Here is a 27,059-nt window from a genome sequence, read left to right on the forward strand (position 1 = left end):
GAGATTGCAGTCCTGACCTAGTGCTTTTCCCTGACTTGAGAACATAATCTTTTTATTTTGTGATTTAACTTTTAACATACAGAATAAAGAATCTGCCTTATTATTGAACAGTCCAATCCTTTAACAAATGAACAAATAAAAAGAAATCTGAAACAATTATTAGTTCTAATGAAAATAATGCTTGATTAAATATTGCAGAACTATTGATTCACTTTGCCCATTCCGTTTGATGAATCATTTTTACAAGCATTGAGCATTGCTTCTGATGATATTATAAGTGTGCCTATGTAGCTTTTTTGGCAACAATATAAAAATGGTTTGGGGTCTTATTTCAGATTTTTTTTTTCCCCATCCGGGTAATCTAATCTGAAGTCTTGAGGATTGTCTCCCATCAAAATAGTAACTAGGTCTAACTTTATGTAGCTTTTCAAAACCATCCAAGCTTGGCTATGTGCTGCCCCTACTTGGATACTGAATTATTGTGAGATTGTGAAGGACCTTAATGGGTTAGGAGAAGATCAAACCTCTTGATTGTTAGACAAAAATAGGCCATTTGTCTACCGTTCCAGTGTAAAATAAAAGGTTTAGGAAACTACTTCGTTCACAAATGCTTTCTTCAAGTAGTAGAGAAAATATGGTTTTTATCTTTTTTAATGGCAAGATAACTTTTTTGCAAAAGGAATACAACTCAGGGACTATCATTTATGTTGAAATTGTTTTTTCTTGTACTAAAAATAGATATTACCATTGTATCAGTAGTGAGTTTCACCTACTGATTCGGAAATGTGAACACATTCGGGGCGCTTGCTTTGCTTGCGTGAAGCCTTTCTGCACATGCACAGAATCTTCTGCACATGTGCAGATTGTCCGTGATGATGTCCGGGCGGGTGGACAGAGCCTCCCACTGTTGCTGTTACCTGTTCGGCCGAACCACTGCATTGTATTACTAGTAGTATTTTTATTTCTGTAGTTAATTTTGAGAGCATTGGAAAAACTATGTGGCCTATTTTAATACCTAGATTTCAGAATACTATAAAACATTGGTATGTATTTAAAAACCTCTTGTAATATTATCTTTTGAAAATATTAATTTTATCTTCACAAAACTGTGTATGATAGTAAAATAATTAATTCAATAATTCCTGGGACAACACAAATGCAATATTTCAAATGCTTACATGTTCTACTACAATCTGAATGGTAATTTGTTTTTTGGCATGAAAATACCATGATTGATAAATAAAAATTATAAAGCTCATCCAAACTATATTGTCTGATACAAAATAGTTTGTGTTTAAATAGGAATTATTTTGAAACAAATATCTGTTTTTCCTCCTATGAAGCTATTACAATTCCTGTTTATGCTAATTTTCTGTGAAATTCTTTTGAACTGTCAAATTACAATAGATTTTACTTCAAAACATAGTCATAGTCTCAGTGTACATTTCTTTTAATAGGTAGTCTGCAATGAATATTACATTACAGGTATAATGCGATATTGGTTTTGAATATATAAAATATTACTTTATTTTCTCTCAGTAGTTTAATCCGATAATGCATCCATTGCTAATTTTTATTTTGAAGTTGAGGTGAAGGAAACATTCAATTTGGACTAAGAATTATAGTATTTTTTTTAAAAAAAAAAGAATACTGGTTTGAAGGCAGCTAATGTAATATGGTTAATGAGGTACTGTGGGAATGGATAATATTGGGATTACTTAGGAAGTTACAGTTTGAGCTCCATGGCAAGAAAAGAAAAAAGAAAATATTTTAAAGAAATATGTGACAGCAGTAGCAGAAATTTTCACTACAATCTTCTTGTAATACCAGTAGTAGCACAATTATAAAGTTGGCTGGCTATATAAGATTTCTTAAACTGCCATTGTACTATTAGTTCACTTATAGTCAATTGACTGTGGCAGAATCAGACATTTTTCTGCAGGTAAACTTTCTATTCAGTGAACTCAAGTGCTGTTAGATTAGATGAAAAAGAGCCTTTTGTATTTATTATGTAATGATCTCAAAAGTATTATTTAAAGTCAGAGCTTGCCAACCTACTTTCCTGTTGTGAATTTAACAGAGTTTTGGAAGCTAAGTGATATTTGCTTCGTAGATATCAATTTTAATCATTGGACTTTAACTTTCACGAGATGAGCAAGTTCCCTGATAGGGACATTATAGTAAAAAGTGACATGACCTGCAAAAATCTTAATTAATGGTGTATTGGTCATTGCCTTAGGCTTGTTTTCTATGTCTTTAACATATGTGCAGATATTGGGCTATTTTTCTTTAATTATAGCAATGTTACAGTCAGGATTTTTTGCTTTCATAGCTGAGATTATGTGAATCATCAAACAGAAGCAAATATAGAGGAGACTACTTATGTACAGTATACACAGTTGGTCCCAATATTCCATAATATATTCTTTTGACATGTTGCTTTATGTGGTGTTTAATATCCGTTGGCTCACTATGGGTTTTTCTATTGTCATTATAATTAATCCCCATTTGTTCACAAATGGATGTTCACCTATTTTGTGTATGTACAATATCCCCATTGACTAACAAATGGGAATTCATCGAGCCACTAAGAGAATCAAAATACCCTTCTATAAAATCAAGCTAATCCTTTTTGTTTGCTGCTGAGTTCTCAGAATCCCTGTTTGGAATGCCAATAAGATATTAATAAAGTAATAGGTGAGATCTTTATACACTCCACACATATTAAGTAGGTTGACAGTGCTGACAAACCAGTCTGTGTCCACAGAAAATGCTATTGATAAGAAATATCCTTGAGTTAATATCATTATAATGCAACACAGTTCTTCAGAAAAGAAAATATTAACTGCTTGCTTGAGTCTATTTCTTATCACTGTGGATAATTTTTTTTGCATTACTATTTCTTGACACAATAGTTTAACATTCATTCTCATAATGAATTATACATGATTGTATATGACTGCACTATGTGGGTAACACGGCACTGCAATAAAAACATTTCAAAATAATTAACAGGTGTAACAAATGATCATTCAAGCACATCATGATACCTCCTTAATGCAAAACCCTAAAAATACACAGCCTTCCTCACAGCCTTTCATGTACTATGCTCACAAGGAGCATGTAGCCACCCTAGGTCTTCATTTATTATATCCTTGGGAGCAACTAAATATTTGTCCATTGTTGCAAACATTCGTGGGATAAACTGGTTAGTAAATTTAGTCCTTCCCACCCCCATCCTGAATGAAACTTGTGCCTCAGAACTGTTTCCTTATTTGGTTTCATTACTTAGCACTATTCCTATTACCCATCTCTGTTGACATAATAACTTTGGATAACAAGCTGGCTCATCGTAATTCTCTTAATTAGAATTTGCAAAGCAACAGATTTTATTAACTGTACAATGTTGAAATAAAATTAAATCAGCCTTCTTATAACTCCAGTTGATTGAATTATTTTATTTTATTTTATTAAAAACTAAGGACTTCTTTTATGTCACAATTCAATTGCCTATTTGTTCTGTCGGGCTCTCTGGTAGACTCCTCCCAAAAATTCACAGGTACAAATTTCAGACACACACACGTTTGAAAATTCAAAACAATGTTCTTTATAATGAAAATTCACTTAAACTAAGCCCTCTTTTGGTATAGCAAAGAGCACTGGTCTCCAAACAAACTGGTAATTTGTACAAGTCCTTTATCAGTTCTGTGATACTTAGCTTGCAGCTTTGAGGCAATTCACAGTCCTTCTTTCACAAAGTGAAACACACTTTGCTCTGGTTTAGTTTCAAAGCGGGGAAAAATCAGCACACAAAAGGTCAAAGGCAGCAAAGCAGTCACGAAACACAACGATCAGATAATCCTCCACAATGGCCAAACCCACAGGCTGCTATTTATAGCAGCCTCACTAATTACCACAGCCCCACCCAACCACAGGTGGCCTCATTTTCTTTGATAATAATCTCTCAGTTGTTCTTGCCTATGCATCGCTCTCCGCATGCATGGCTGTATCATTAACTCTTGTTCTGAATCCAAGGAGGAGCTAGAGAATTGATCTCCTTCTGAACTGTCTGCCACACTCTCCTCCTCCCTGTTACTCATTTCTTCTTGGTCAAAGGAGCCTTCATCAGCAGATTCAACCTGGGTGTGTGTGCAAAACAGGCCTGCAGCGTGTGGATGTCTCCCCCACATCCACAGTCCTTGGGGCAGGAGCGGGGCCAGAGTTAACCACAACACTATTGAGACAGAACCGTTTATATATTCTTGTTTTAAATCCGGGCTGTCAAACTCCCAGCCTTGGGCCAGATACGTCGCACGCTAGCCACACCCACACCTGGTTTAAGAGAAAAAAAGTCTTATAGTAGAACAAATCAGATTCGTACAGGAATGCAATAAAAGCTTAGAATTTGAAATAATTCAAATTCATGGCTGTTTGAATTTCAAAATTTTGCATTTCAGTAGCAACGAGCTTGTAGCAATCCAGTTCTCTATCCATTATTCAGATTCTTCAAGTACGGTACTTCTGTGGTTTAAATAATGTACATTCCTAGTCTGTTGATTGACAGTATATTGTCTGAATTTTCACACAGAATTAGTTGTAGCATGAAAAATGACCAGAACCCAAAGAATTGTAAAGTGCTGCTATTAGTCAAAAGAGTTTGAAATTATCATGAATAGATTCAGCTTTTCTGCTTATCTTACATTAACATTAACTCAATTTTTAAAAATCAAGCTTTATCAATAATGTCACTATTTTAGTAGGGGAAAAGTGGAGCTAAAATTTATGCCTGTCTAGAGAATGATGAAGGCAACAATCAGCAAAGTTTATGTATAGTTCCTGTTAATTTAGTTCCATGGAATTTGTATGGCACTCCTGAACTTTCATAGAAATCTTTATCAGTGATAATGACCATTTCCCTCAAAGCACAATCAAAACAAAATAAGCTGGCCTGAAAATTTCTTATTGGTTTCCAAAAGGGAATTTATTTCCTTCTCTTCATTCCAGAACATTCTGGGGAACTCAACTAGGTACAGTGGTACCTCTACTTAAAAAGGGCTCTACTTAAGAACTTTTCTAGATAAGAACCGGGTGTTCAAGATTTTTTTGCCTCTATTTAAGAATCATTTTCTACTTAAGAACCTGTGCCCGGAAAAATTTCCCAGGAAATTTGAGAGCAGCACAAAGGCCCACCCAGTTTTCTGCCATTCCCCCTTTAATCCCTGCCATCTTGGGCTTTTCTGGGCTGCCAGAGGAGCCTTTCAATGGCACTTAAGGAGGCTTTGGCAGCCCAGAGCAAACGGAGCATTTTCCTTTCTCTGAGTGCTTGGAGAGGGAATAAACCACTTCGCTGTGGTGACTCCCTCGCGCTGCCTCCCATACACCCGGCGCGAGGTTGCCTCCCAGAGCATCTGGGTGCGGAATGGCAAAAGGGGGCGCTTTGCCCCAACCAGATCAACTTGGCTTCAGTCAAACCGAGGAGTTACCACAGTGAAGGAAAGGCGCCGGCTACAAAGCGAACAAGTGAGAGGGGAGCCCTTCAGCATGGAAGAAGAGGAAGCAGGTAGCAGCAGCAGTAGGAGCCTTTCAGTCAAAGGAGCGGGAGGTTCCCCCCTCTCACCAGCCTGGGTTTCTCCCTCTGGCGCAGTGTATGGGAGGCAGCCTCGCGCCTGGTGTATAGGAGGTGCATGCTCCTCCTCGCCACCTCAGAGTCCCTCTTTTTTTTTTTAAGCCTTAAAGTTTTGGATTTTTTTTATTCCCCTCACCTCACCTTCTTCCTTCAGCAGCGACTGTTCTCCTCTTCCTCTTCTTCCTCCTCCTCCTCCCACCCAAATTCCCAGCTTTTATTTCTTTACTGTTCTGTCTGGGTCCCCCCAGACGCCAATACCAACCAAAAAGTGTAGCCAGACACACTGGTAAAAAGCAAAGGCAGTTTTTATAATTCAAAACAAACACAGGTAACAAAAACTGTTCTTACAGACAGGAACACTATGAAGCTTCACAGAGGTTTCACGAAGGCCAGGCAATAAAACAGGATTCTTGCTGGCAAAAACAACGCTGGAGATAATAAAACCCACGCCTCCCCCAAGTCTTCCAGACTTCTAGGCCACAAGCCAAGATCAGAGACGCCGAGAATCGAAGCAAGGTCACAGGACTCCCAATTGATAACTCTCCACAAGACTGTAAGGGCGGGCCTGCCTTTTCAACCCTGCTGAGGAGAACCACACCCAAACCCAGCTGTTGCCAAGTCAGGGATGGAAATACCTTTCTAATTGGCCCCTTCTTTGAGCTGCTCGTCGCTGCCTCATGTCTATTATAGCCTGTGCGTCTTCATCCAATGAATCCAGGCTACTAGATGGGGAGAGCCCCCCCCCCGGGGGTCTCAGGCTGCTCTCCCTCCTCCTCTTCCTGACGTTCCTCTCCCCCGTCTGCCTGGTCCTCCCCCTCCTGTTCACTGTCCTCCTCCTCTGGGCATGGATCCGGCAGAGATCCAGCCGGTCCCTGAGGAGCCTCAGGCTGAATCACAACATTTACTAATGGGTTAGTATACATTATTTGCTTTTACATTGATTCCTATGGGAAAAATTGCTTCTACTTAAGAACGTTTCTACTTATGAACCTGGTCACGGAACAAATTAAGTTCTTAAGTAGAGGTACCACTGTCTATAAATATGTTCCTTTATTAGAAGGACAGTACATGAATGAATTCTGATATTTAGCATTACCAGGTTGAGCTAACTAGCAAATTATGTAGGAACTTGAAAATAGAATTCTGAAGATGACTGTGCTTAATACTAGATTGATTAGAATTCTTAATTCTAATGAATTAAAACAATGATTTTTCACTCTTAAATTAACTTTTGATTTTGGAATGTGAATGAAGCTGAAGGGCTCATTCCTTCATCTTGAAGCTGTTGTGGTTAGCTCTGGCCCAGCTCCTGCCCCAAGGACTGTGGATGTGGGGCGACATCCACATGCTGCAGGCCTGTTTCCCCCCCCCCCGTGGAATCAGCTGATGAAGGCTCCTCTGACCAAGAAGACATGAGTGACAGGGAGGAGGAGAGTGTGGCAGACAGCTCAGAAGGAGATCAATTATCTAGCTCCTCCTTGGATTCAGAACAAGAGTTAATGATACAGCCATGCATGCGGAGCGATGCATAGGCAACAACAACTGAGAGATTATTATCAAAGAAAATGAGGCCACCTGTGGTTGGGTGGGGCTGTGGTAATTAGTGAGGCTGCTAGAAATAGCAGCCTGTGGGTTTGGCCATTGTGGAGGATTATCTGATCATTGTGTTTCATGCCTGCTTTGCTGACTTTGATCTTTGTGTGCTGATTTTTCCCGCTTTGAGACTAACCCAGAGCAAAGTGAAAGAAGAAGGACTGTGACTTGCCTCACAGCTGCAAGCTAAGTATCACAGAACTGATAAGGGACTTGTACAAATTACCAATTTGTTTGGAGACAAGTGCTCTTTGCTATACAAAAAGAGTGCTCTGTTTATTTGCATTTTCGGTATAAAGAACATTGTTTTGAATTTTCAAACGTGTGTGCGTCTGAAATTGTATCTGTGCATTTTTGGGGGGATTCTACCAGAGAGCCCGACAGTACAGAAGCTGCATCAGTATCCGACATCCTTTTTTTCTTTTTTGTATCTGCTATCACTTAATGGACTTATACTTTCAGTTCCATTATTTACTAATTGAAATAATTATATGATATAAAAAGCTAATATTTTATATGAAGTTATGATTATCATTATGTTTTTTAAAAGTCTAATTTCACTTTTGTTTACAGAAAGCAATTGCCTATTTATTTCCCTCTGGTCTATTTGATAAAAGGGCCCGGCCTTTGATGAAGGTAAGAACATTATACAGTGCCACTAAAATCATAATATAATAATCTCAGTACAGTAATAATTATATTAATAAACTATTTTTTTCCTATTTTTAACAGCATCCTACTGAAGTGTTCCCAAAGACAAGTGGTAAGTGGAGATCTGCATATGCTTTGTACATAGAGTAGGTTCCAAAACATTAATATATGTCCTATCCAATATCTCATCTGTCAACTTAACTTCTTGGTTCTATTGTCCAAGCACACATAATCAGAGGCTTTGGAAAGTCTCTAGTTATGTTTTATTTGAGATAAGAGTATTGCATAAGGAAATAATTCCTAAAACCATTCACATATATTGTATGATTGTTTAGATTTAAAAAAAATAGATTGGGAGGATTATGCAAATAGTTAATGTTATGTCTTTCAGATAAAAATGCACTAAACAGTGTCCTGTTTTATGTATAATTCTCTTTGAGGTGGGGGAAATTGTATATTCGCTTAGAGTTGCATATTTACTGCTGTTTATGTTATATTTCTTCAGTTATTCAATGGGATGAAGATGGTCGCCCATTTAATTTTCTTTTTTATACTGGCAAGCAGTCATACTATTCTTTAATACATGTAAGTGGTTTAACTTTTTTCCTCCTGAAAATACAATGTACACATTTAAATTGCAATATTATTATTATTATTATTATTATTATTATTATTATTATTATTATTATTTAGATTTGTATGCCGCCCTCTCCGAAGACTTTTTACATAAAAGCCCCCCAACAATTAAAAACCATACAACACATACATACCAAACATAAAATATAAGAAAGCCTTGGGGAGATGTCTTAGTTCCCCCATGCCTGGCGATATAGGTGGGTCTTGAGTAACTTGCGAAAGACAAGGAGGGTGGGGGCCGTTCTAATCTCCGGGGGGGAGTTGATTCCAGACGGCCGGGGCCGCCACAGAGAAGGCTCTTCCCCTGGGGCCCGCCAAACGACATTGTTTAGTCGACGGGACCCGGAGAAGGCCAACTCTGTGGGACCTTATTGGCCGCTGGGATTCGTGCGGTAGAAGGCGGTTCCGGAGGTATTCTGGTCCAATGCCATGAAGGGCTTTAAAGGTCATTACCAATACTTTGAATTGTGACCGGAAACCGATCGGCAGCCAGTGCAGGCCACGGAGTGTTGTAGAAACGTGGGCAAATCGAGGGAGCCCCACGATAGCTCTTGCGGCCGCATTCTGCACGATCTGAAGTTTCCGAACACTTTTCAAAGGTAGCCCCATGTAGAGAGCGCTGCAGTAATCGAACCTCGAGGTGATAAGGGCATGAGCGACTGTGAGCAAGGACTCCCTGTCCAAATAGGGCCGCAACTGATGCACCAGGCGAACCTGGGCAAACACCCTCCTCGCCACAGCCGAAAGATGGTGTTCCAATGTTAGCTGTCGATCGAAGAGGACGCCCAAGTTGCGAACCCTCTCTGAGGGGGTCAATAATCCCCCCCCCTGGGTAATGGACGGACAGATGGAATAGTCTTTTGAGGAAAACTAATTACCAAATAAGGAATTAATAGCGTATTCTCAAATTAAGCTTTGATTTGGTTCCATCAGTATTAATTAGATATAGTTATCCAAATGCAATGATATGATAAATGAAACTTATACCTTTAATAATTTATTTACTTTGTTCATCAATATACCACACAATTCCAATGATAGGCCATCCTTCTATTTAAAATATATAATATTTTTCAGCTGAAAGCGTTATAAAAATATATTTATGAAATTCTTACAATTCTTGAACATTTAAACATAAATTTAGATACTAGCTTGAGATTTAGGTACACAACAAACCTACTTATTACTTCTGTGGTGGTTTGTAGTCAATCTTCTATGCAAGTAGAAAGTGGTGAATTTCACCATAGTTGAGGCTGCTCTGTTTAAAATGAGAGGTCTAGCAAGGAATGACTAGGTGAAAACTAGAAATATGAAAAGTGAATTGAAAGAAAGTTGAAGGAGTAACCAGGGAACAAGAAGGGAGACAGCAAACATGATTCTCATAGTTCTTGACCTACAACCTTTCAGTTAGCGATTGTTCCAAATGACTGTGCTGAATAAATGGTGATTATAACCAATCTTTTTAGTTCAGGCCAGGAGTCGACAACCCGCCCTCTGCTGTGGAACCCTATCCCATCACTGGCTGGCCCACCCCTTGCCATCCCTTCCCTGGCCTGAGAAATTAAGGGCAACGGTGGAAATTAGGAAGCGGGCTGATTTTCCGGTTGAGGAACGATCGCCAACCCCGGCAGAGCCTTCATTTCAGGCGACCCTCCTCTCCTTCTCGTGTCTCCCTGGCTGGTGGGGCCAGGAGGGTGTACATTTATTTATTTACTTACTTACTTACTTACTTACTTACTTACTCACTCACTCACTCACTCACTCACTCACTCACTCACTCACTCACTCATTCATTCATTCAATTTTTATGCTGCCCTTCTCCTTAGACTCAGGGCTGCTTACAACATGTTAGCAATAGCACTTCTTAACAGAGCCAGCATATTGCCCCCACAATCCGGGTCCTCATTTTACCCACCTCGGAAGGATGGAAGGCTGAGTCAACCTTGAGCCGGTGATGAGATTTGAACCGCTGACCTTCAGATCTACAATCAGCTTCAGTGGCCTGCAGTACAGCACTCTACCTGCTGCGCCACCCCGGCTTATGCGGGGAGAGCCTCCTCAAGTGAGGAGTGCAGCAAAGGTGCATTTGGAGGGTGAGCAGCCGCTTGCTTGGGGGTATTTGGATACGACTTCTCTTTTGTCCTAAGGATCTGGCCATCGCCTTGCCGTCTCCACCCACCTGGCAGCTCCGCGGCTGAGCGGAGAGTGCCTAAGCTCCAGCTCGAAGTGTCAGGAATTGAAGGTTGCCTTATGTGCAAATGTGTCCCGAAGGCAGATACAGGGCCACTTCTTTTCCTGCCCTAAGGCTCCGGTGACTCTCCTCTTTCTCTCATGCAGGGTGTGGGACACAGCAAGGCTATGCTGCATCCTTAGGGCAGGAGAGAAGCGCCCTGTACCTGCTTTCATGCCACATTAGCGCATAAGGCAGCCTTCGCTGCCTGCCGCTTCAGGCTGGAGCTTACACCTTCCCCGTTCGGCCGAAGAGCTGCTGGGCAGGATTGACATGGTGAGGCGATGGCCAGATCCTTAGGGCAGAAGAGAAGCCGCTCCTGAAGCGAGTGGCTGCCACCACAGTCAGCCAGGGAGTCATGAGAGGGGAAGGAAGGTCACCTAAAGGGAAGCCTCTGCCAGGGGTGGTGATCGTTCCTCAGCAGAGAGGGAGAAAGAGAGATGGGAGAAAGAGATTAGATTAGATTAGATTTATTGGATTTATATGCCGCCCCTCTCCGCAAACTCAGGGCGGCTCACAACAATGGTAAAAACAGTACATAGTAACAAATCCAATACCCACCAATCCAATTACAATGTTAAGCTAAAAAATTCATAAAAAACAACCCCAGAATATTAAAAAACAAGCACACAATCAATCCAACACCAAAACAACATGGGCAAGGGGGAGATGTTTCAGTTCCCCCATGCCTGACGGCAGAGGTGTGTTTTAAGGAGTTTGCAAAAGGCAAGGAGGGTGGGGGCAATCCTAATCTCAGGGGGGAGCTGGTTCCAGAGGGTCGGAGCCACCACAGAGAAGGCTCTTCCCCTGGGTCCCGCCAGAGATGAGGGAGGGAGAGAGAACGAGAGCAATGAGAGAGGGAGGAAGAAAGAGATGGGGGGAAGAAGGAAGAGAGAGAAAGATGAGAAGGAGGGAGAGAAAGGGGGAGAAAGAGAGATGGAGAGAGAGAAAGAGGGAAAAGAGAGAAATATACCTGTTTCCCATAGGGAAACCCCCCCACAAAACCTGGATAGGCGTGGCTGGGGGGGTCATGTGACTTGGTGAGAATGAGTCACATTGGGTTAGCCACGCCCACCCAGGTTTTGTGGCTCCCGGTGTTTTGTTCCCTTTGGGAAATGGGTCCAAGTGGCTCTTTGAGTGTTTAAGGTTGCCGACCCCTGCTTCAGGCCATGCCACCTGTCACATGATTACAATCTGTGTGCTCTGCAACCTGTTTTCATTTATGGCCAGTAACTAAGGACCCTGCAATCTCATGATATCTATTTGCAACCTTTGGTGTTGGTTTTCCCAGAAAGTCAGTGGAGAAGCTAGCAGAGAAAATCACAAGTTCCTGGAGTAAGTTTCCCCCACCTGTTCATCTTCCCCAGCCATTCTGCTTGTGCAATATCAGGCATTGTTCATCCTCCCTGATCCATGTAATACCTTCTTACATCCCCTTGCACCCTTTTCAACCCACGCAGCACCTCTCATACACCCCCTTGAATCCTCACCAGCACTTTCAATTGATCATCTTTGGACCCGTTCAATTGACAAAATTGAATGGGTCTAAAGACGGGCTACAAGAATGGTGGAAGGTCTTAAACATAAAACGTATCAGGAAAGACTTAATGAACTCAATCTGTATAGTCTGGAAGACAGAAGGAAAAGGGGGGACATGATCGAAACATTTAAATATGTTAAAGGGTTAAATAAGGTTCAGGAGGGAAGTGTTTTTAATAGGAAAGTGAACACAGGAACAAGGGGACACAATCTGAAGTTAGTTGGGGGAAAGATCAAAAGCAACACAAAAAAATATTTCACTGAAAGAGTAGTAGATCCTTGGAACAAACTTCCAGCAGACGTGGTAGATAAATCCACAGTAACTGAATTTAAACATGCCTGGGATAAACATAGATCCATCCTAAGATAAAATACAGAAAATAGTATAAGAGCAGACTAGATGGACCATAAGGTCTTTTTCTGCCGTCAATCTTCTATGTTTCTATGTTTCCTGACTGCCCACTCATTCTCCTCATTCTTTTCCAACCTGCACTGCACCTCTCACACACTCCGTGTGCCACCCGACTTATGCTGTGCTTTTCACATTTCATACCGCCCCCAATCTATAAGGTACTTATAGCATACACCTTTGCTCCTTCCCTAACCTTTCATATATCTCTGTTGAGCCTCTCACGCACTCTCCTCCCACCTCTGTACAGACCTGTCCCTGCCTATCTGACAATAATAATTGATCTGCCTGCAGGCCCAAAACTCACAACTACCTGCCAGTTTCCCCACTGTCTCTGATTGTGGGAAGTCAGAAGGAAGTGGCTTCACCAAATGACCTTGGGATTCAATTAACAATAGTTAATGGGACTGCAGAGTTTGCCATCACCAAGCTAATCATGCTTTAAGCATGTACTGATCATGCTTTATGGCTGCATTGCATAATGATGGGTATTTTGGTTGCCGTTGTAAGTTGAGGCTACCAACAGACATTTATATTTGAGAGAGAACCCTAAAGAAAATGAAGAACATGTAATATGGTATTCTTAACTTTTCTTAGAGCATTCCGAAGCAAAGTCTTAATGGCCAAGAGTTGCTTTTGAAGCTTTCTATATAGCACTTACAAGTAAATTTAAAAAAAAAATTCACCTCAAATTTCAATTGCAGGGGAATTATCTTTAAAACCTTACTCCGGGGCTATAGACACCATAGAAAAATAGAAACATAGAAGTCTGATGGCAGAAAAAGACCTCATGGTCCATCTAGTCTGCCCTTATACTATTTTCTGTATTTTATCTTAGGATGGATATATGTTTATCCCAGGCATGTTTAAATTCAGTTACTGTGGATTTACCAACCACGTCTGCTGGAAGTTTGTTCCAAGGATCTACTACTCTTTCAGTAAAATAATATTTTCTCATGTTGCCTTTGATCTTTCCCCCAACTAACTTCAGATTGTGTCCCCTTGTTCTTGTGTTCACTTTCCTATTAAAAACACCTCCCTCCTGGACCTTATTTAACCCTTTAATATATTTAAATGTTTCGATCAGGTCCCCCCTTTTCCTTCTGTCCTCCAGACTATACAGATTGAGTTCATTAAGTCTTTCCTGATACATTTTATGCTTAAGACCTTCCACCATTCTTGTAGCCCGTCTTTGGACCCGTTCAATTTTGTCAATATCTTTTTGTACGTGAGGTCTCCAGAACTGAACACAGTATTCCAATTGTGGTCTCACCAGCACTCTATATAGCGGGATCATAATCTCCCTCTTCCTGCTAGTTATACCTCTAGCTATGCAGCCAAGCATCCTAGTTGCTTTCCCTACCACCTGACTGCACTGTTCACCCATTTTGAGACTGCCAGAAATCACTACCCCTAAATCCTTTTCTTCTGAAGTATTTGCTAACACAGAACCATCTTCCAGCAACTTTCAGTTCAGCAATTTGGCACTGCCCTTATGGCTGTTTGGTTGAAGAGATAATATACCAGTGGCTCTGCCATCAAAAATACTGATAGAAATCTTCTAATCCCATGATTGGTCATTAATCCCTATTTATTCTGTTTTGCATTTCAGTTGCTTCCTTCAGGTGTTTTCATTTAATAAGTTATTAGCTAGCATATGGCCTCATTTTCCATTTGAGAGGTTTTTTTATTAGCTTGGAAAATTATAAAAAAAAATCTGATATGCTCTTTCAGTATGAAAAGAATCTAAAATTATTTCTGCAGCTTTTCCTAAAAATTGCTCATCTCTAACACAAATTAAAGAACTGCCTCTTTTTAAAGAAATAAGGAAACATTCAATTAGAATTTCCTTTACTGTAAATTAAATTAATTTGTTAACTTTGGAATGAGAGAAAACCAGTCTTTATTTTCTCCTTTGTGACATCTTTTGAAATATTTGGATTCAAACTCAATCATCTTTCCTAAAGGCTAAATAAGCCCAGTTACTTCAAGTGGAAATCTGATGAGCATTCCTTCCATTATTTGATTCATTTAATTAATGGAAGTATCAAAGAATAGAGAAACACAAGTTCCTCCTGTTGTTTTCTGTTTAGTCTTCATTGACATTACTTAGGGTTCTGATTTCATTATATATTTTAAAATGTACTTGGCATCCATCTTTTAACATTGGTCTCATTTTATTAAAATCTGGGTTTTTTAAGTCCAATATTTCATTTGGTTGTATTCTGTTGCAATTTCCTTTTAAATGTTAAAAAAAAAATATCAGGATTATACTGTTTCTTCCCCCACTGTTCTCACTACTGAACAATTACTAGATGGGTTCCCACTGTACTCTCTGAACTTACTCCTCTCAAGTTGCAACATTTATTGCATTTGCACAATGCAGTGTTCCCTCTCTTTTCGCGGGAGATGCGTTCCGAGACCACCCGCGAAAGTCGAATTTCCGTGAAGTAGAGATGCGGAAATGCACTATTTTTGGCTATGAACAGTATCACAAGCCTTCCCTTAACACTTTAAACCCCTAAATTGCAATTTTCCATTCCATTAGCAACCATTCAGATTACTACTCACCATGTTTATTTATTAAAGTTTATTTTTTAAAAAATATTTATTAAAGGCAGACGAAAGTTTGGCAATGACATATGACGTCATCAGGTGGGAAAAACCAAGGCATAGGGAAAAAACCCGCAAAGTATTTTTTTAATTAATATTTTTGAAAAACCGTGGTATAGACTTTCCGCAAAGTTTGAACCCGTGAAAATCGAGGGAACACTGTATATGCATTTCATTGACTTCGGGGGGGGGGGGGAGTGAATCAGTATTTATAGTGACGAAAAATGAATTGCCCATTTTCCTGAAAAATAAAATACAGTGATCCCCCGACCATTGCGAGGGTTCCGTTGCAGGACCCCCCGCAACGAGCGGGTTTTCGCGAAGTAGCGCTGCGGAAGTAAAAACACCATCTGCGCATGCGCAGATGGTGTTTTTACTTCCCAGCAGCGAGGAGCTGAAGATTGGGGTTTCCCCGCCGCCCACGCAAACTCCTCGCTGCTGCCGCGCCCGCTGCGCGGCTTCCCAACTGAAAGGGAAAGCCCCCCAGGCCGGCTCCGATCCCCCAGACTGGCTCCGATCGTTTTAAAACAGGCGTGCGGCTTCTCCGCTGACTCCTGGCGAACTTCCCCGCTTTAGGAGTCAGCGGAGAAGCGGCGCGCCTGTTTTAAAAGATCAGAGCCGGCCTGGGGGGGCTTTCCAGCAACCCCCGAGCCCCCAACCCGGGCTCGGGAGTTGCTGGAAAGCCCCCCCAGGCTGGCTCCGATCTTTTAAAACAGGCGCGCGGCTTCTCCGCTGACTCCTAAAGCGGGGAAGTTCGCCAGGAGTCAGCGGAGAAGCCGCGCGCCTGTTTTAAAAGATCGGAGCCGGCCTGGGGAGGCTTTCCAGCAACCCCCAAGCCCCCAACCCGGGCGAAGGGCGGGCGAGCCGGGCGAAGGGCGGGCGAGCGGCGAACGGCGGGTGGGCGGGCGAAGGGTGGGCGGGCGAACGGCGGGCGAGCGGCGAAGGGCGGGTGGCCGGGCGAAGGGCGAGCGGCGAAGGGCGGGTGGCCGGGCGAACGGCGGGCGAGCGGGTGCTGGGGGGGGCTTCGCCCTCCCGCCAGCAAGAGGGGGAAGACCCAGGGAAGCCGCCCAGCAGCTGATCTGCCCGGCGCCATATATGCATGCGTGCCCATAGAAAAAGGGCGCGCATGCGCTGATGGTGTTTTTACTTCCGGGTTGCAAAATCGCAAATTAGCCCGTTCGCAATGATCGGGAACGCAATAACCGGGGGATCACTGTAATACTTTTCAGCATAGTGCTGCTGTCAAAAGACTGTTTCTCTTGTTCCTTGGTGCTGGAACATTTAAGGTGCAATAGCATTTAGAGGACTTTCTCTGTGAAGCGGATTGTTTTCCTGTGTTTGTTGGAATTATCTTCGTTTGTACTCTCTTGCACCCAAAGGACAAAATCCCCACTTGTCAGGTACATTTATTTCTTTAGAAGGAGAAGAGAGGAATTATATTTTTTTTCTCCTTTTGGTTGACCTTGGGCAAATGAGCTTCTTGCCCCGGCAGAAATGAAATGAATGATAAATGTAGAGGGTGTCTTTGCTGAGTAATGGAGCTGCAGCCTAGGCTTTCCGGAGAGTTTTCTCCTGCACAGCCTGAGGCAGCCTGAGGACCCCTACTGTTCATTTAAATAGGTATGTCAAATCTGCCTTGAAACGCTGCTGGTTTGATCTGTGGTAATATTTGTGAAGGTTCCATATGGACTTGAGCCCCCCTGCAGTGCTAAGAAATAATGTACAACGCTTCATGGTGCAGAGGCAAATTTTCTCTGAAAAGGGATGCAGCGCTGCGTTTTAGCTGTCGGAGAGGATGATGGAGCTGACGCACTATGCCTGTCAACTTGTTACACGGATGGGTTGCACGCAGAGAGGCTGTGGAAAATCTGTGCCTTTTAGCTTTTCTACTTAATCACGGTTGTAGCATTGCCTTTAGACTGTATGCTACATTAATTCTCTTCCTGCCTTCTGCCTTTCATCCCAAGTTTCACGGAAAAAAGTAAAGCATGCAGGTCTTGTAGAGGGGCCTTATCAAGCAGCTGTCATCTGACAGGCCATTTGCATTTGTTTTGGCTGAAACAGAGCAAGCCAAGGGCAAGATGTTTTGTTGCATTCCATCATAATGAAGAAATTATAGAAAAATTACAGGGAGTACAACTTCTTAACATTCGTAGCTCTTGCCTTTGAAAAAAACAACAGTGTTGGTGATTTTCCAGATGCACAGTCTTTTCAAGTGGCCAGGCTCCCCGTTTGATTAAATGTTTCTTCATTTGAAATTCTTTCAACAAACAAAGTGTAATTATGGTAGGACATTTAGTGTAGTTGCTTAAATAGTATCAGTGTATTTAGAAATATTTCCCTTAAAAAACAGATATATACTTTCATTAAGCATGATTTGTCGTGCAACCCAGCACAAATATGAAGCGCTTAAGCTAAGAGACACCAGAAGTTCAAAACCTTCGCTTTGAAATAAAAGATAATGTTAATTTGCTTTGCGGTGTTTAGACAATTTTTTACCATTTATAACATTGTATATCATTTCTGACATACTGTATGCGATTTTTCCTAAATATATGAGCATAATAATGCCTCTAACTGAACGCTTTAGCTGCTTATACAGAAAAAAATTGTAAGATAATAATCTTAGTCTTCTTTGGAAAATCAGTATTAACCTTTATCAGCTTAGTCCCCCTCATTTAAATTGTTACAAAATACTATCTGGAGAATTTTGACTCAACATTTGGGGTATAGTCTGTATAGTTTGGGATGTATTAGTTTGAAGACGTTGGCCTACAATAGCCACCGTCCTTGTTCTATTTTTTATTTATCTTATATGTTTGAGCTCATAATACAGTGATACCCCGTCTTACAAACGCCTCGTCATACAAACTTTTCGAGATACAAACCCGGAGTTTAAGATTTTTTTGCCTCTTCTTGCAAACTATTTTCACCTTACAAACCCACCGCCGCCGCTGGGATGCCCCGCCTCCGGACTCCCGTTGCCAGCGAAGCACCCTTTTTTTCGCTGGCAACGGAAGTCCGGAGGTGGGGTTTCCCAGCGAGAGGAGCCTCAGTGAAATCGCAGCATCGCAAAAACACAGAGGTCTGTAGGTGGGGTTTTGAGGACTTCAGTGTTTTTGCAATGCTGTGAAACTGGGAAACCCCACCTCCGGACTTCCGTTGCGAGCAAAGCGCTCGTTTTTGTAATGCTGGGATTCCCCTGCAGCATCACAAAAACACAGAAGTCCGGAAGTGGGGTTTCAGGGGAATCCCAGCAGCGTAAAAACAGGTGCATTGGCTGGCAAAAAGGGTGAATTTTGGGCTTGCACGGATTAATCGCTTTTCCATTGATTCCTATGGGAAACATTGTTTCGTCTTACAAACTTTTCACCTTAAGAACCTCGTCCCGGAACCAATTAAGTTTGTAAGACAAGGTATCACAAGCTTCTGCTGAACACTGGCTAGTGCAAGCCACAAATACTTAGATAGACAGAACATTGTATATACTATCCATCTTATTAAGTAACAGGTTTAGACATACTATTCTCTTGTCTCATGAAAAAAATACATATATGGCACTTAAGTCTTTCATAAAAAGAGTATTACAAAATGGCTGTGGTGTGTATGTTATAGAGGCATTGACTGACTGACTGACTGATTGATTGACTGATTGTGTACCATCAAGTCATTTTTTATTCCTGGTGACCACATATATATTTTCCATGATAATCTATCCGTAACCTAGTCTTTCAGATATTCCAGTGGGGCACTCATAACCGCTTTAACTGAATCCATCCACCTTGCTTCTGGTTGTCTTCTTATCCTTCCACCTTTTCCAGTATTAGAGTTTTTTTCCAGTGATTTAAGTCTTTGCATGATGTGTGGAAAATAGGATAATTTGAATCTGGCCATTTGTGCCTCTCGTGAAAACTGAAGGGTTGATTTGTTTGATGAACCATTTGTTTGTTTGTTTTTTGGCGATCCACTCTCAGCAATTTTCCCCAACACCAAAGGTCAAAACTGTCAGTACCCTTCATGTCCTGCTTCTTCAAAGTCCAGCTTTTGTTTCCATAAAGTTTCAGAAAGAATAGCATGGCTTGCACAACTTTCATATTAGTAGGTATAGAGACACTGCATTGAATATATTTTCTAAGGTCCTCGTAATACTCATCAACTACTAGTCTACAACTAGTCTATTTTTAAGAGACAGGAAGATCTGTTAGTAACATCTTTGCCTATCCATTTTGAACAAGTTGAAATACATTCTTCAACTATTTCAGATGTGAATGCTTCCCACATGTAAATCTTTGTATATTTTGTTAAACTTTTTCAGATAACTATCATTATGATTTCTGTTCTGTTTGCTTGTGAATAGCATTCAATGTAATTGAAATTTATTAATATATGAACAATTTTAGACAATTTGGAAATGAAGTATGAAATTACAACACAAGTAATATTTTCTGTATTGAAATAAACTTTTATAAGATGTAAAAAGTCTTCAAATTATCTATAGTTTGTGTGCATTGTTTATTTAACAATAAGGTACTGTGTATCATGAAGGTAATACTGTAAACTCTATTCTAGATGCCAAAGACTGTTTTTAACCTGTTTAAATACCGTATATACTCGAGTATAAGCCGAGTTTTTCAGCCCCAAAAATGGGCTGAAAAACACAACCTCGGCTTATACTCGGGTCATTGACAAAGTCACCACACGAGGGCGCCATTGCTTGAGCCAGAGCGAGGAGGCACCAGCTTTTGTCCCCTCTCGCATGCCGTAGTTCCTCTCCCTGGCTCAAGCAAAAGAGGCAGCCATTTGCTCCAACCGAGAGGGGGAAAAAGCAATGGTGAGTAACTATTCCTTGCTCTCTCTGCATTGCCCTTAGTCGGATTAAAAAGGCCCCCTGCTGTCAGATTCTCCTCCCCCTCCTTTGAAAGGATTTAAACTGTTTAAAAAATGGTATTTTGTGGTAGTTGCTGTCCTTGCTTGGATAGGATCTAATAATGTGTTATGAGGCAGAGCTAGACAGGAATTCTTTTTCTATCTGTCTATCTTTCTATCTATCTATTTTTCTATCTATCTATTTTTCTATCTATCTATCTATCTGTATCTATTTCTATCTATCTATCTATCTATCTATCTATTTTTCTATCTGTCTGTCTGTCTATATCTTTCTAACTATCTATTTTTCTATCTATCTATTTTTCTTTCTATCTATCTATCTATCTATCTATCTGTATCTATTTCTATCTATCTATCTATCTATCTATCTATCTATCTATCTATTTTTCTATCTGTCTGTCTGTCTGTCTATCTATCTTTCTATCTATATCTATCTATCTATCTATCTGTATCTATTTCTATCTATCTATTTTTCTATCTTTCTATCTATCTATTTTTCTATCTATCTATTTTTCTTTCTATCTATCTATCTATCTATCTATCTGTATCTATTTCTATCTATCTATTTTTCTGTCTGTCTGTCTGTCTGTCTATCTATCTTTCTATCTATATCTATCTATCTATCTATCTATCTATCTATCTATCTATTTGGTTTTCTATGCTGATAACCTCACAGCAGCTAATGCTGAAGCTCTTCTTTGGATACACTTATTTATTTGTTTGTTTGTTTGTTTGTTTGTTTATTTATTTAATTGGATTTGTATGCAATCCCTCTCCAAGGACTCAGGGTGGCTCACAGCATATATAAAAACAGAACAATAATGTAAATCCAATTAATGATGAGAAGGAATCCAGTTTTGAAGGATTTTAACTCTTAGGTTTTAGCTTTGTTCCTGATCGAGCTACTTTTTTTACTTTTTAATTTATTGTTAATATTGTTAATTTGTTTACCCTCTTTTAAATTTACAGAGCTAGTTTACTGGTTTTCTTTAAAATAAATATTCTAAAACATGTCTCAATTAATGTAATTTTATTGTTTTCCATTTTTATAAGTTACCAGTAGCCACTGCATTTTCTAACCTCGGCTTATACTCGGGTCAATGCGTTTTCCCAGTTTTTGTGGCAAAAATTGGTGCCTCGGCTTATACTCGGGTCGGCTTATACTCGAGTATATACGGTACTTTTATTTCATAGCTAAATGCACATACTATTGTAAAACAGTCTGAATAATCAGTTGCCATGGATGTTTGGAATTACATACAGTAGTCCCTCGCTATACCGCGCTTCACCTACTGCGGCTTCACTTCATCGCGGGTTTTCAAGAAATATTAATGAGAAAAATCATTCGCGGATCTTCACTGGTTCGCGGGTTTCTGAGGAAGTCGATCGGCAGATTTAAACAGCCCGTCGAACTCGATCGGCAGGTTTTTCAAAAAAAATATATCTAAAATTGTAAATATTGTATTTAAATACTGTATCTAAAATAAATACTGTGTGGGAAGGGTTTATAAACACTTAAAACAATGAAAACTTACCAAACAATTACAATATAAATACTTAAATAAGTACTATCAGTCGATAAATTCCCCATCGTGGATTTCACCTATCGCGGCCGGGTCTGGAACGTAACACCAGCGATAGGTGAGGGACTACTGTATTTGAGTAGCTTGGTTTATTTTATTTTTTTATCAAGATGTTTATAGCTCGTGTCAGTGAGAAGTTTGAAAGATGTAGGTATATATTTGATTCCCAATTCAAAGATTAAGCGATTGGGATCCACGTATGTTCTCAAAGAATTATGTGAAAATGAAATGAAAGGAATTCTGATGTTATACTCTCTGGAGTTCTTCATGGAAAGATTGGATATGAATGCAGGAAACGAATATGAAAATTAAGGGACAATTTAGCAAGGATGCCAAATTGTGTTTAGAACTTATTAAAACAAGAATTTGATTTAAATAAAAAATATTCTGGTTTAGAACAAAATTTTATTCAACATTCTGTTCGCAAATTACTCAACCATTCAAATTCACTGCCAGGTCATGAGTGCAGTACTATTCACGTATTTGTGTTTTTCATTAGTTAATATTCATGTTATCCTGGCAGTCGCCGCCTGATTTCATATCTGCAAGTAAAAATATATATTTTCTTGAAATCAAACTTTAATAATAATAATAATAATAATAATAATAATAATAATAATAATAATATTTATTATTATTATTATTATTATTATTATTATTATTATTATTATTATTGGGCCTGGATGGGTGCCAACAGACTCAAACTCAACCCTGATAAGACGGAGTGGCTGTGGGTTTTGCCTCCCAAGGACAATCCCACCTGTCTGTCCATCACCCTGGGGGGGGGAATTATTGACCCCCTCGAAGAGGGTCCGCAACTTGGGCGTCCTCCTCGATCCACAGCTCACATTAGAGAACCATCTTTCAGCTGTGGCGAGGGGGGCGTTTGCCCAGGTTCGCCTGGTGCACCAGTTGCGGCCCTATTTGGACTGGGACTCACTGCTCACAGTCACTCATGCCCTCATCACCTCGAGATTCAACTACTGTAATGCTCTCTACATGGGGCTACCTTTGAAAAGTGTTCGGAAACTCCAGATCGTGCAGAATGCAGCTGCGAGAGCAGTCATGGGCTTCCCTAGGTATGCCCATGTTACTCCAACACTCCGCAGTCTGCATTGGTTGCCGATCAATTTCCGGTCACAATTCAAAGTGTTGGTTATGACCTTTAAAGCCCTTCATGGCATTGGGCCAGAATATCTCCGAGACCGCCTCCTGCCACACAAATCCCAGCGACCGATTAGGTCCCACAGAGTGGGTCTTCTTCGGGTCCCGTCAACTAAACAATGTCGGTTGGTGGGCCCCAGGGGAAGAGCCTTCTCTGTGGCGGCCCCAACTCTCTGGAACCAGCTCCCCCCAGAGATTAGAACTGCCCCTACCCTCCTTGCCTTTCGTAAACTCCTTAAAACCCACCTTTGTCGTCAGGCATGGGGGAACTGAAATATCTCCCCTGGGCCTATACAATTTATGTATGGTATGCTTGCATGTATGTCTGTTTAATAATGGGGTTTTTTAAATATCTTAAATTGTAAATTATTAGATTTGTTATAAACTGTTTTTATTGTGTTGTGAGCCGCCCCGAGTCTGCGGAGAGGGGCAGCATACAAATCTAATAAACATAAACAAACATAAACATTATTATTATTATTATTATTATTATTATTATTATTATTATTATTATTTAGATTTGTATGCCGCCCCTCTCCGAAGACTTATAACTTACCAAATTAATCTTTCTGTGAAAATTTTACAACTGGAACTCATTTATATATATTTTCTGTATTCTAGGAGATATACAGTAAGCTACTGCACATTCAAAATTATCAAAATCAACTGAATGCTCAAGGATTACTTTCTGAGGATAAAGCCCCTATGTAAGTTGTCTCAGATTATAATGAATATGGAAGATAGATATAGATGCATTTCTATATACTGTACTCATTTCTGTGTAAAATTTTCATCATTTTGTAACGATGTAATGAAAGAGCATATTTGATTAGCTCTCTGATGGATCCAAAATATGATATTAGTTTGACCACAGTCTTGGACCATAACTTCCTTATGTGGCATATCCCTCTTCACATATTTGGATCTTTGGGAGATGAAATTAAGGCGATAGACCTACAACAACATTGGATGAAGTCTTGGAGAGAGCCTGATTAACTCTGGGTAGGAGCCTTCTAGTGATAATGGTGACAAAATGAAAATATTTGCTACATCTACTGAGGGTTATATGTTGGCCTTGTTTAGGGTGACCTAGTTTCTGCTGGAGAAGAATGGATCTCTGGATCATCTGTGGAGCTGCTGTGAAAAACACAGTATCCTAATAATTTGGCAAGTAGTCCTTCAGAGCTGAATTCTGACTTAGGCAGATTAGGTTGAAATGTCTGAGGCTTACTCTTGTAGTATGGCCTAGGTTGAACATGAATTGGAGATTCTTAAAGGAAGTGGAAAAGATTCTCCAACCTGTCGGTGTTAGTGTGATTCAGGTTCCTCTTTGATTATAATAACTAACAATTGAGTCTGTGTGATGGTGTTGGCTTCTTTTACAAAGGGAGTGGTGCTTTTGATCTTGGAGGAGGCAGTAGTACAGTACAGTAGCCTCGGTGGCGCAGTGGTTAGAGTGCAGTACCGCAAGCTACTTCTGCTGATAACCGTCTGCCAGCAGATTGGCAGATTCAATCTCAGAAGGCTCAAGGTTGACTCAGCCTTCCATCCTTCCAAGGTTGGTAAAATGAGGACTCAGATTGTTGGGGGCAATATGCTTACTCTCTGTAAACCGCTTAGAGAGGGCTGTAAAGCACTGTGAAGCGGTATATAAGTCTAAACGCTATTGTTTTCTTCAAGCGGTCATTCTTATATCTTGGACAATTAGTCTCCGTCTTCAACCTTTCATTTTTAGAGAAGGTGGTTAGATTCATTTGCAGAGTCCTGAGGAAGTGGCTTTTCTGGATCTGTTTTAGTCAGGTTTCAGGCAAGAATTTAGTATGAAGATAGCATTGTTATGCTAGTTGATTACTTTTGGGTGGTGAATGGAAGCGATGCATCTATCCTTGTGCTCCTTGATCTGACAGAAGCTTTTCATATCATCAATAGTATATGGCATTGGGGGTGGGGTAGGGTTTGATCTGTAGGGGTAGGGTATAATTTTAAGATTCCTTCCTTCCTTCCCTCTCCCTCCCTCCCTTCCTTTTCTCTCCCTTCCTTCCCTCCCCTCCCTCCCTCCCTTCCTTCCTTCGCTTTCCCTCCCTTCCTTCCTTCCCTCTCCCTCCCTTCCTTCCTCCCTTCCTTCCTTCCCTCTCCCTCCCTTCCTTCCTTCCCTCTCCCTCCCTTCCTTCCCTCCCTCCCCCTCCCTTCCCTCCTTCCCTCCCCCTCCCTCCCCTCCCCCTCCCTTCCCTCCCTTCCTTCCCTCTCCCTCCCTTCCTTCCCCCTCCCTCCCTTCCCCCTCCCTCCTTTCCTTCCTCCCTTCCTTATCTCTCCCTTCCTTCCCTCTCCCTCCCTTCCTTCCCTCTCCCTCCCTCCCTTCCCTCTCCCTCCCTCTCTTCCTTCCTTCCCTCTCCCTCCCTCCCTTCTCTCCCTTCCTTCCCTCTCCCTCCCTCCCTCCCTTTCTCCCTCCCTTCCCTCTCCCTCCCTCCCTTTCTTCCTTCCTTCCTGTGTTGACAGAGGAAAGGATGTCACTTCAGTCTTTCTTTTATGGGATCCCTCTCTTTCTTCCACATGTAAATTGGGCAAGGCCCTCTGAAACTTCAGGTTGTATATATCATCAGTATGTTGATAGTGTACAGTTATATCTTTCAACAAGTGATGATGTTGAGATTCAAGTCTGCAAGATGCAAGGCTAGATGGGGGGAGACCAATTTTGACTAATCCTACAAACACTGACTGGCAGTGGATATTATGGGGCCCAGATTTGAAGATGTTCTGTGTTTTATTTTGAGCAGGGCTGCACTTCCCTATTCAAGAGTGGCGCACAATCTGGTGAAATTCTTGGCCTCCCAGTTCCTGATCAAAAAGCACATGGGAGTGTGGCCAAAAGAACATTTGTACAGCTTCAATTTTTGAATAAGTTGCACTCTTCTGAGGGTTAAAAGGCCTTTCAGATAGTCATTTAGGCTTGACTTGCAATATGGTCTAAATGGCCAACATTTAAGAGCCCTTGAAGATCACTCGGTGTCTTTAGTTTGTACAGAATGCAGGGTACGGGCAGCAATGGGCATGCCCAGGTATTTTTGATTTGCAACCTGCATTGGCTGCCATGATATGACTGGATACAATTCTACATACTGGTTACCACCTATAAAAGTCTGTATGCCATAGAACCAAATTATTTGAGAGATACCTGTCTCTCATAGCTTCTGCCTAGGTAGATTATTGGACCCCTTTGTTGGAGGAATCTTTGAACATATTGTATATTGAATGGTCAGATGCTGTTTCTGTTTTGTTATTTGTTTGATGTTATGAACCACCCAGAGACATTATAGAGCTGAATAATGCCTAAATTTAATTAGCAATTTTGGGAGAGATTTGGAGCGGCGTTAGCCTTCGTTAGGACCTCCATTCCTCGCTTCTCCTCGCTGTCCGTCTCCACTCTGTTAGCCTTCACTTTGTCCCCCCGCCGCTTTTTTTTTAAGCCTTAAAGTTTGGTTTTTCCTAATGGGTTTGCACGCATTATTTGCTTTTACATTGATTCCTATGGGAAACAATGTTTCGTCTTATGAACTTTTCATCTTAGGAACCTCATCCCGGAACCAATTAAGTTCGTAAGACAAGATATCACTGTATTTAAGACTTTGGACAGTTATGGGAAGTGATATAAGAAAAAGAAACCATTTTAGGAGAGATTCAAATGTAAAAGCATACATAGTGAGCAATAGTGGTAAAGAGTATAATTTCTTGGAAAGAAGACCACCTAATGGATCAAACACTGATCTGGCATAACTTCTTTTCAAGTTTTAAATGTGCTAAGAGTCACAGTACATATTGTACTCATCACAGAAATAACTAATGAAAGCTATGTCTTCATGGGATATCCACAAATGCACCTTAGTTTAAACAAAAGTGTTTATCTCAAAGGATAACTGACATTATCTGTGTTTGCAGAGTTTGCAAAGATATAAGGGTTTTAGAGCAGATAAATTCCTGGCATGTGGAATTAGAATTGGGCATTTTCAGAAAGATTAATAGTCTCTAGCTTCAGTATTGGGCCTGTTGAAAGAGAAATGTGAGTAATATTGGTTGAGGAGAGAAGTTATTATTAGGTGGTAAGGCAGATGAATGATTGACAATGGATTACAA

At 40.7% G+C, this 27,059-nt stretch overlaps 1 protein-coding gene across 1 annotated transcript in view; it reads left to right on the forward strand.

Moving 5' to 3' along the window:
* The window catches only part of MRPS9 (mitochondrial ribosomal protein S9), a 62,411-nt gene that overhangs the window by 24,078 nt on the left and 11,274 nt on the right, over positions 1–27,059 (forward strand). The window contains exons 3-6 of the mRNA XM_070751067.1: positions 7,793–7,855; positions 7,952–7,982; positions 8,376–8,455; positions 23,553–23,638. Coding sequence (XP_070607168.1) covers positions 7,793–7,855; positions 7,952–7,982; positions 8,376–8,455; positions 23,553–23,638 — 260 coding nt within the window. The remainder of the gene's footprint in view (positions 1–7,792; positions 7,856–7,951; positions 7,983–8,375; positions 8,456–23,552; positions 23,639–27,059) is intronic.

This window comes from Erythrolamprus reginae, chromosome 4, assembly GCF_031021105.1.
Source record: "Erythrolamprus reginae isolate rEryReg1 chromosome 4, rEryReg1.hap1, whole genome shotgun sequence".
NCBI classification, from domain to species: Eukaryota; Metazoa; Chordata; class Lepidosauria; order Squamata; family Dipsadidae; genus Erythrolamprus; species Erythrolamprus reginae.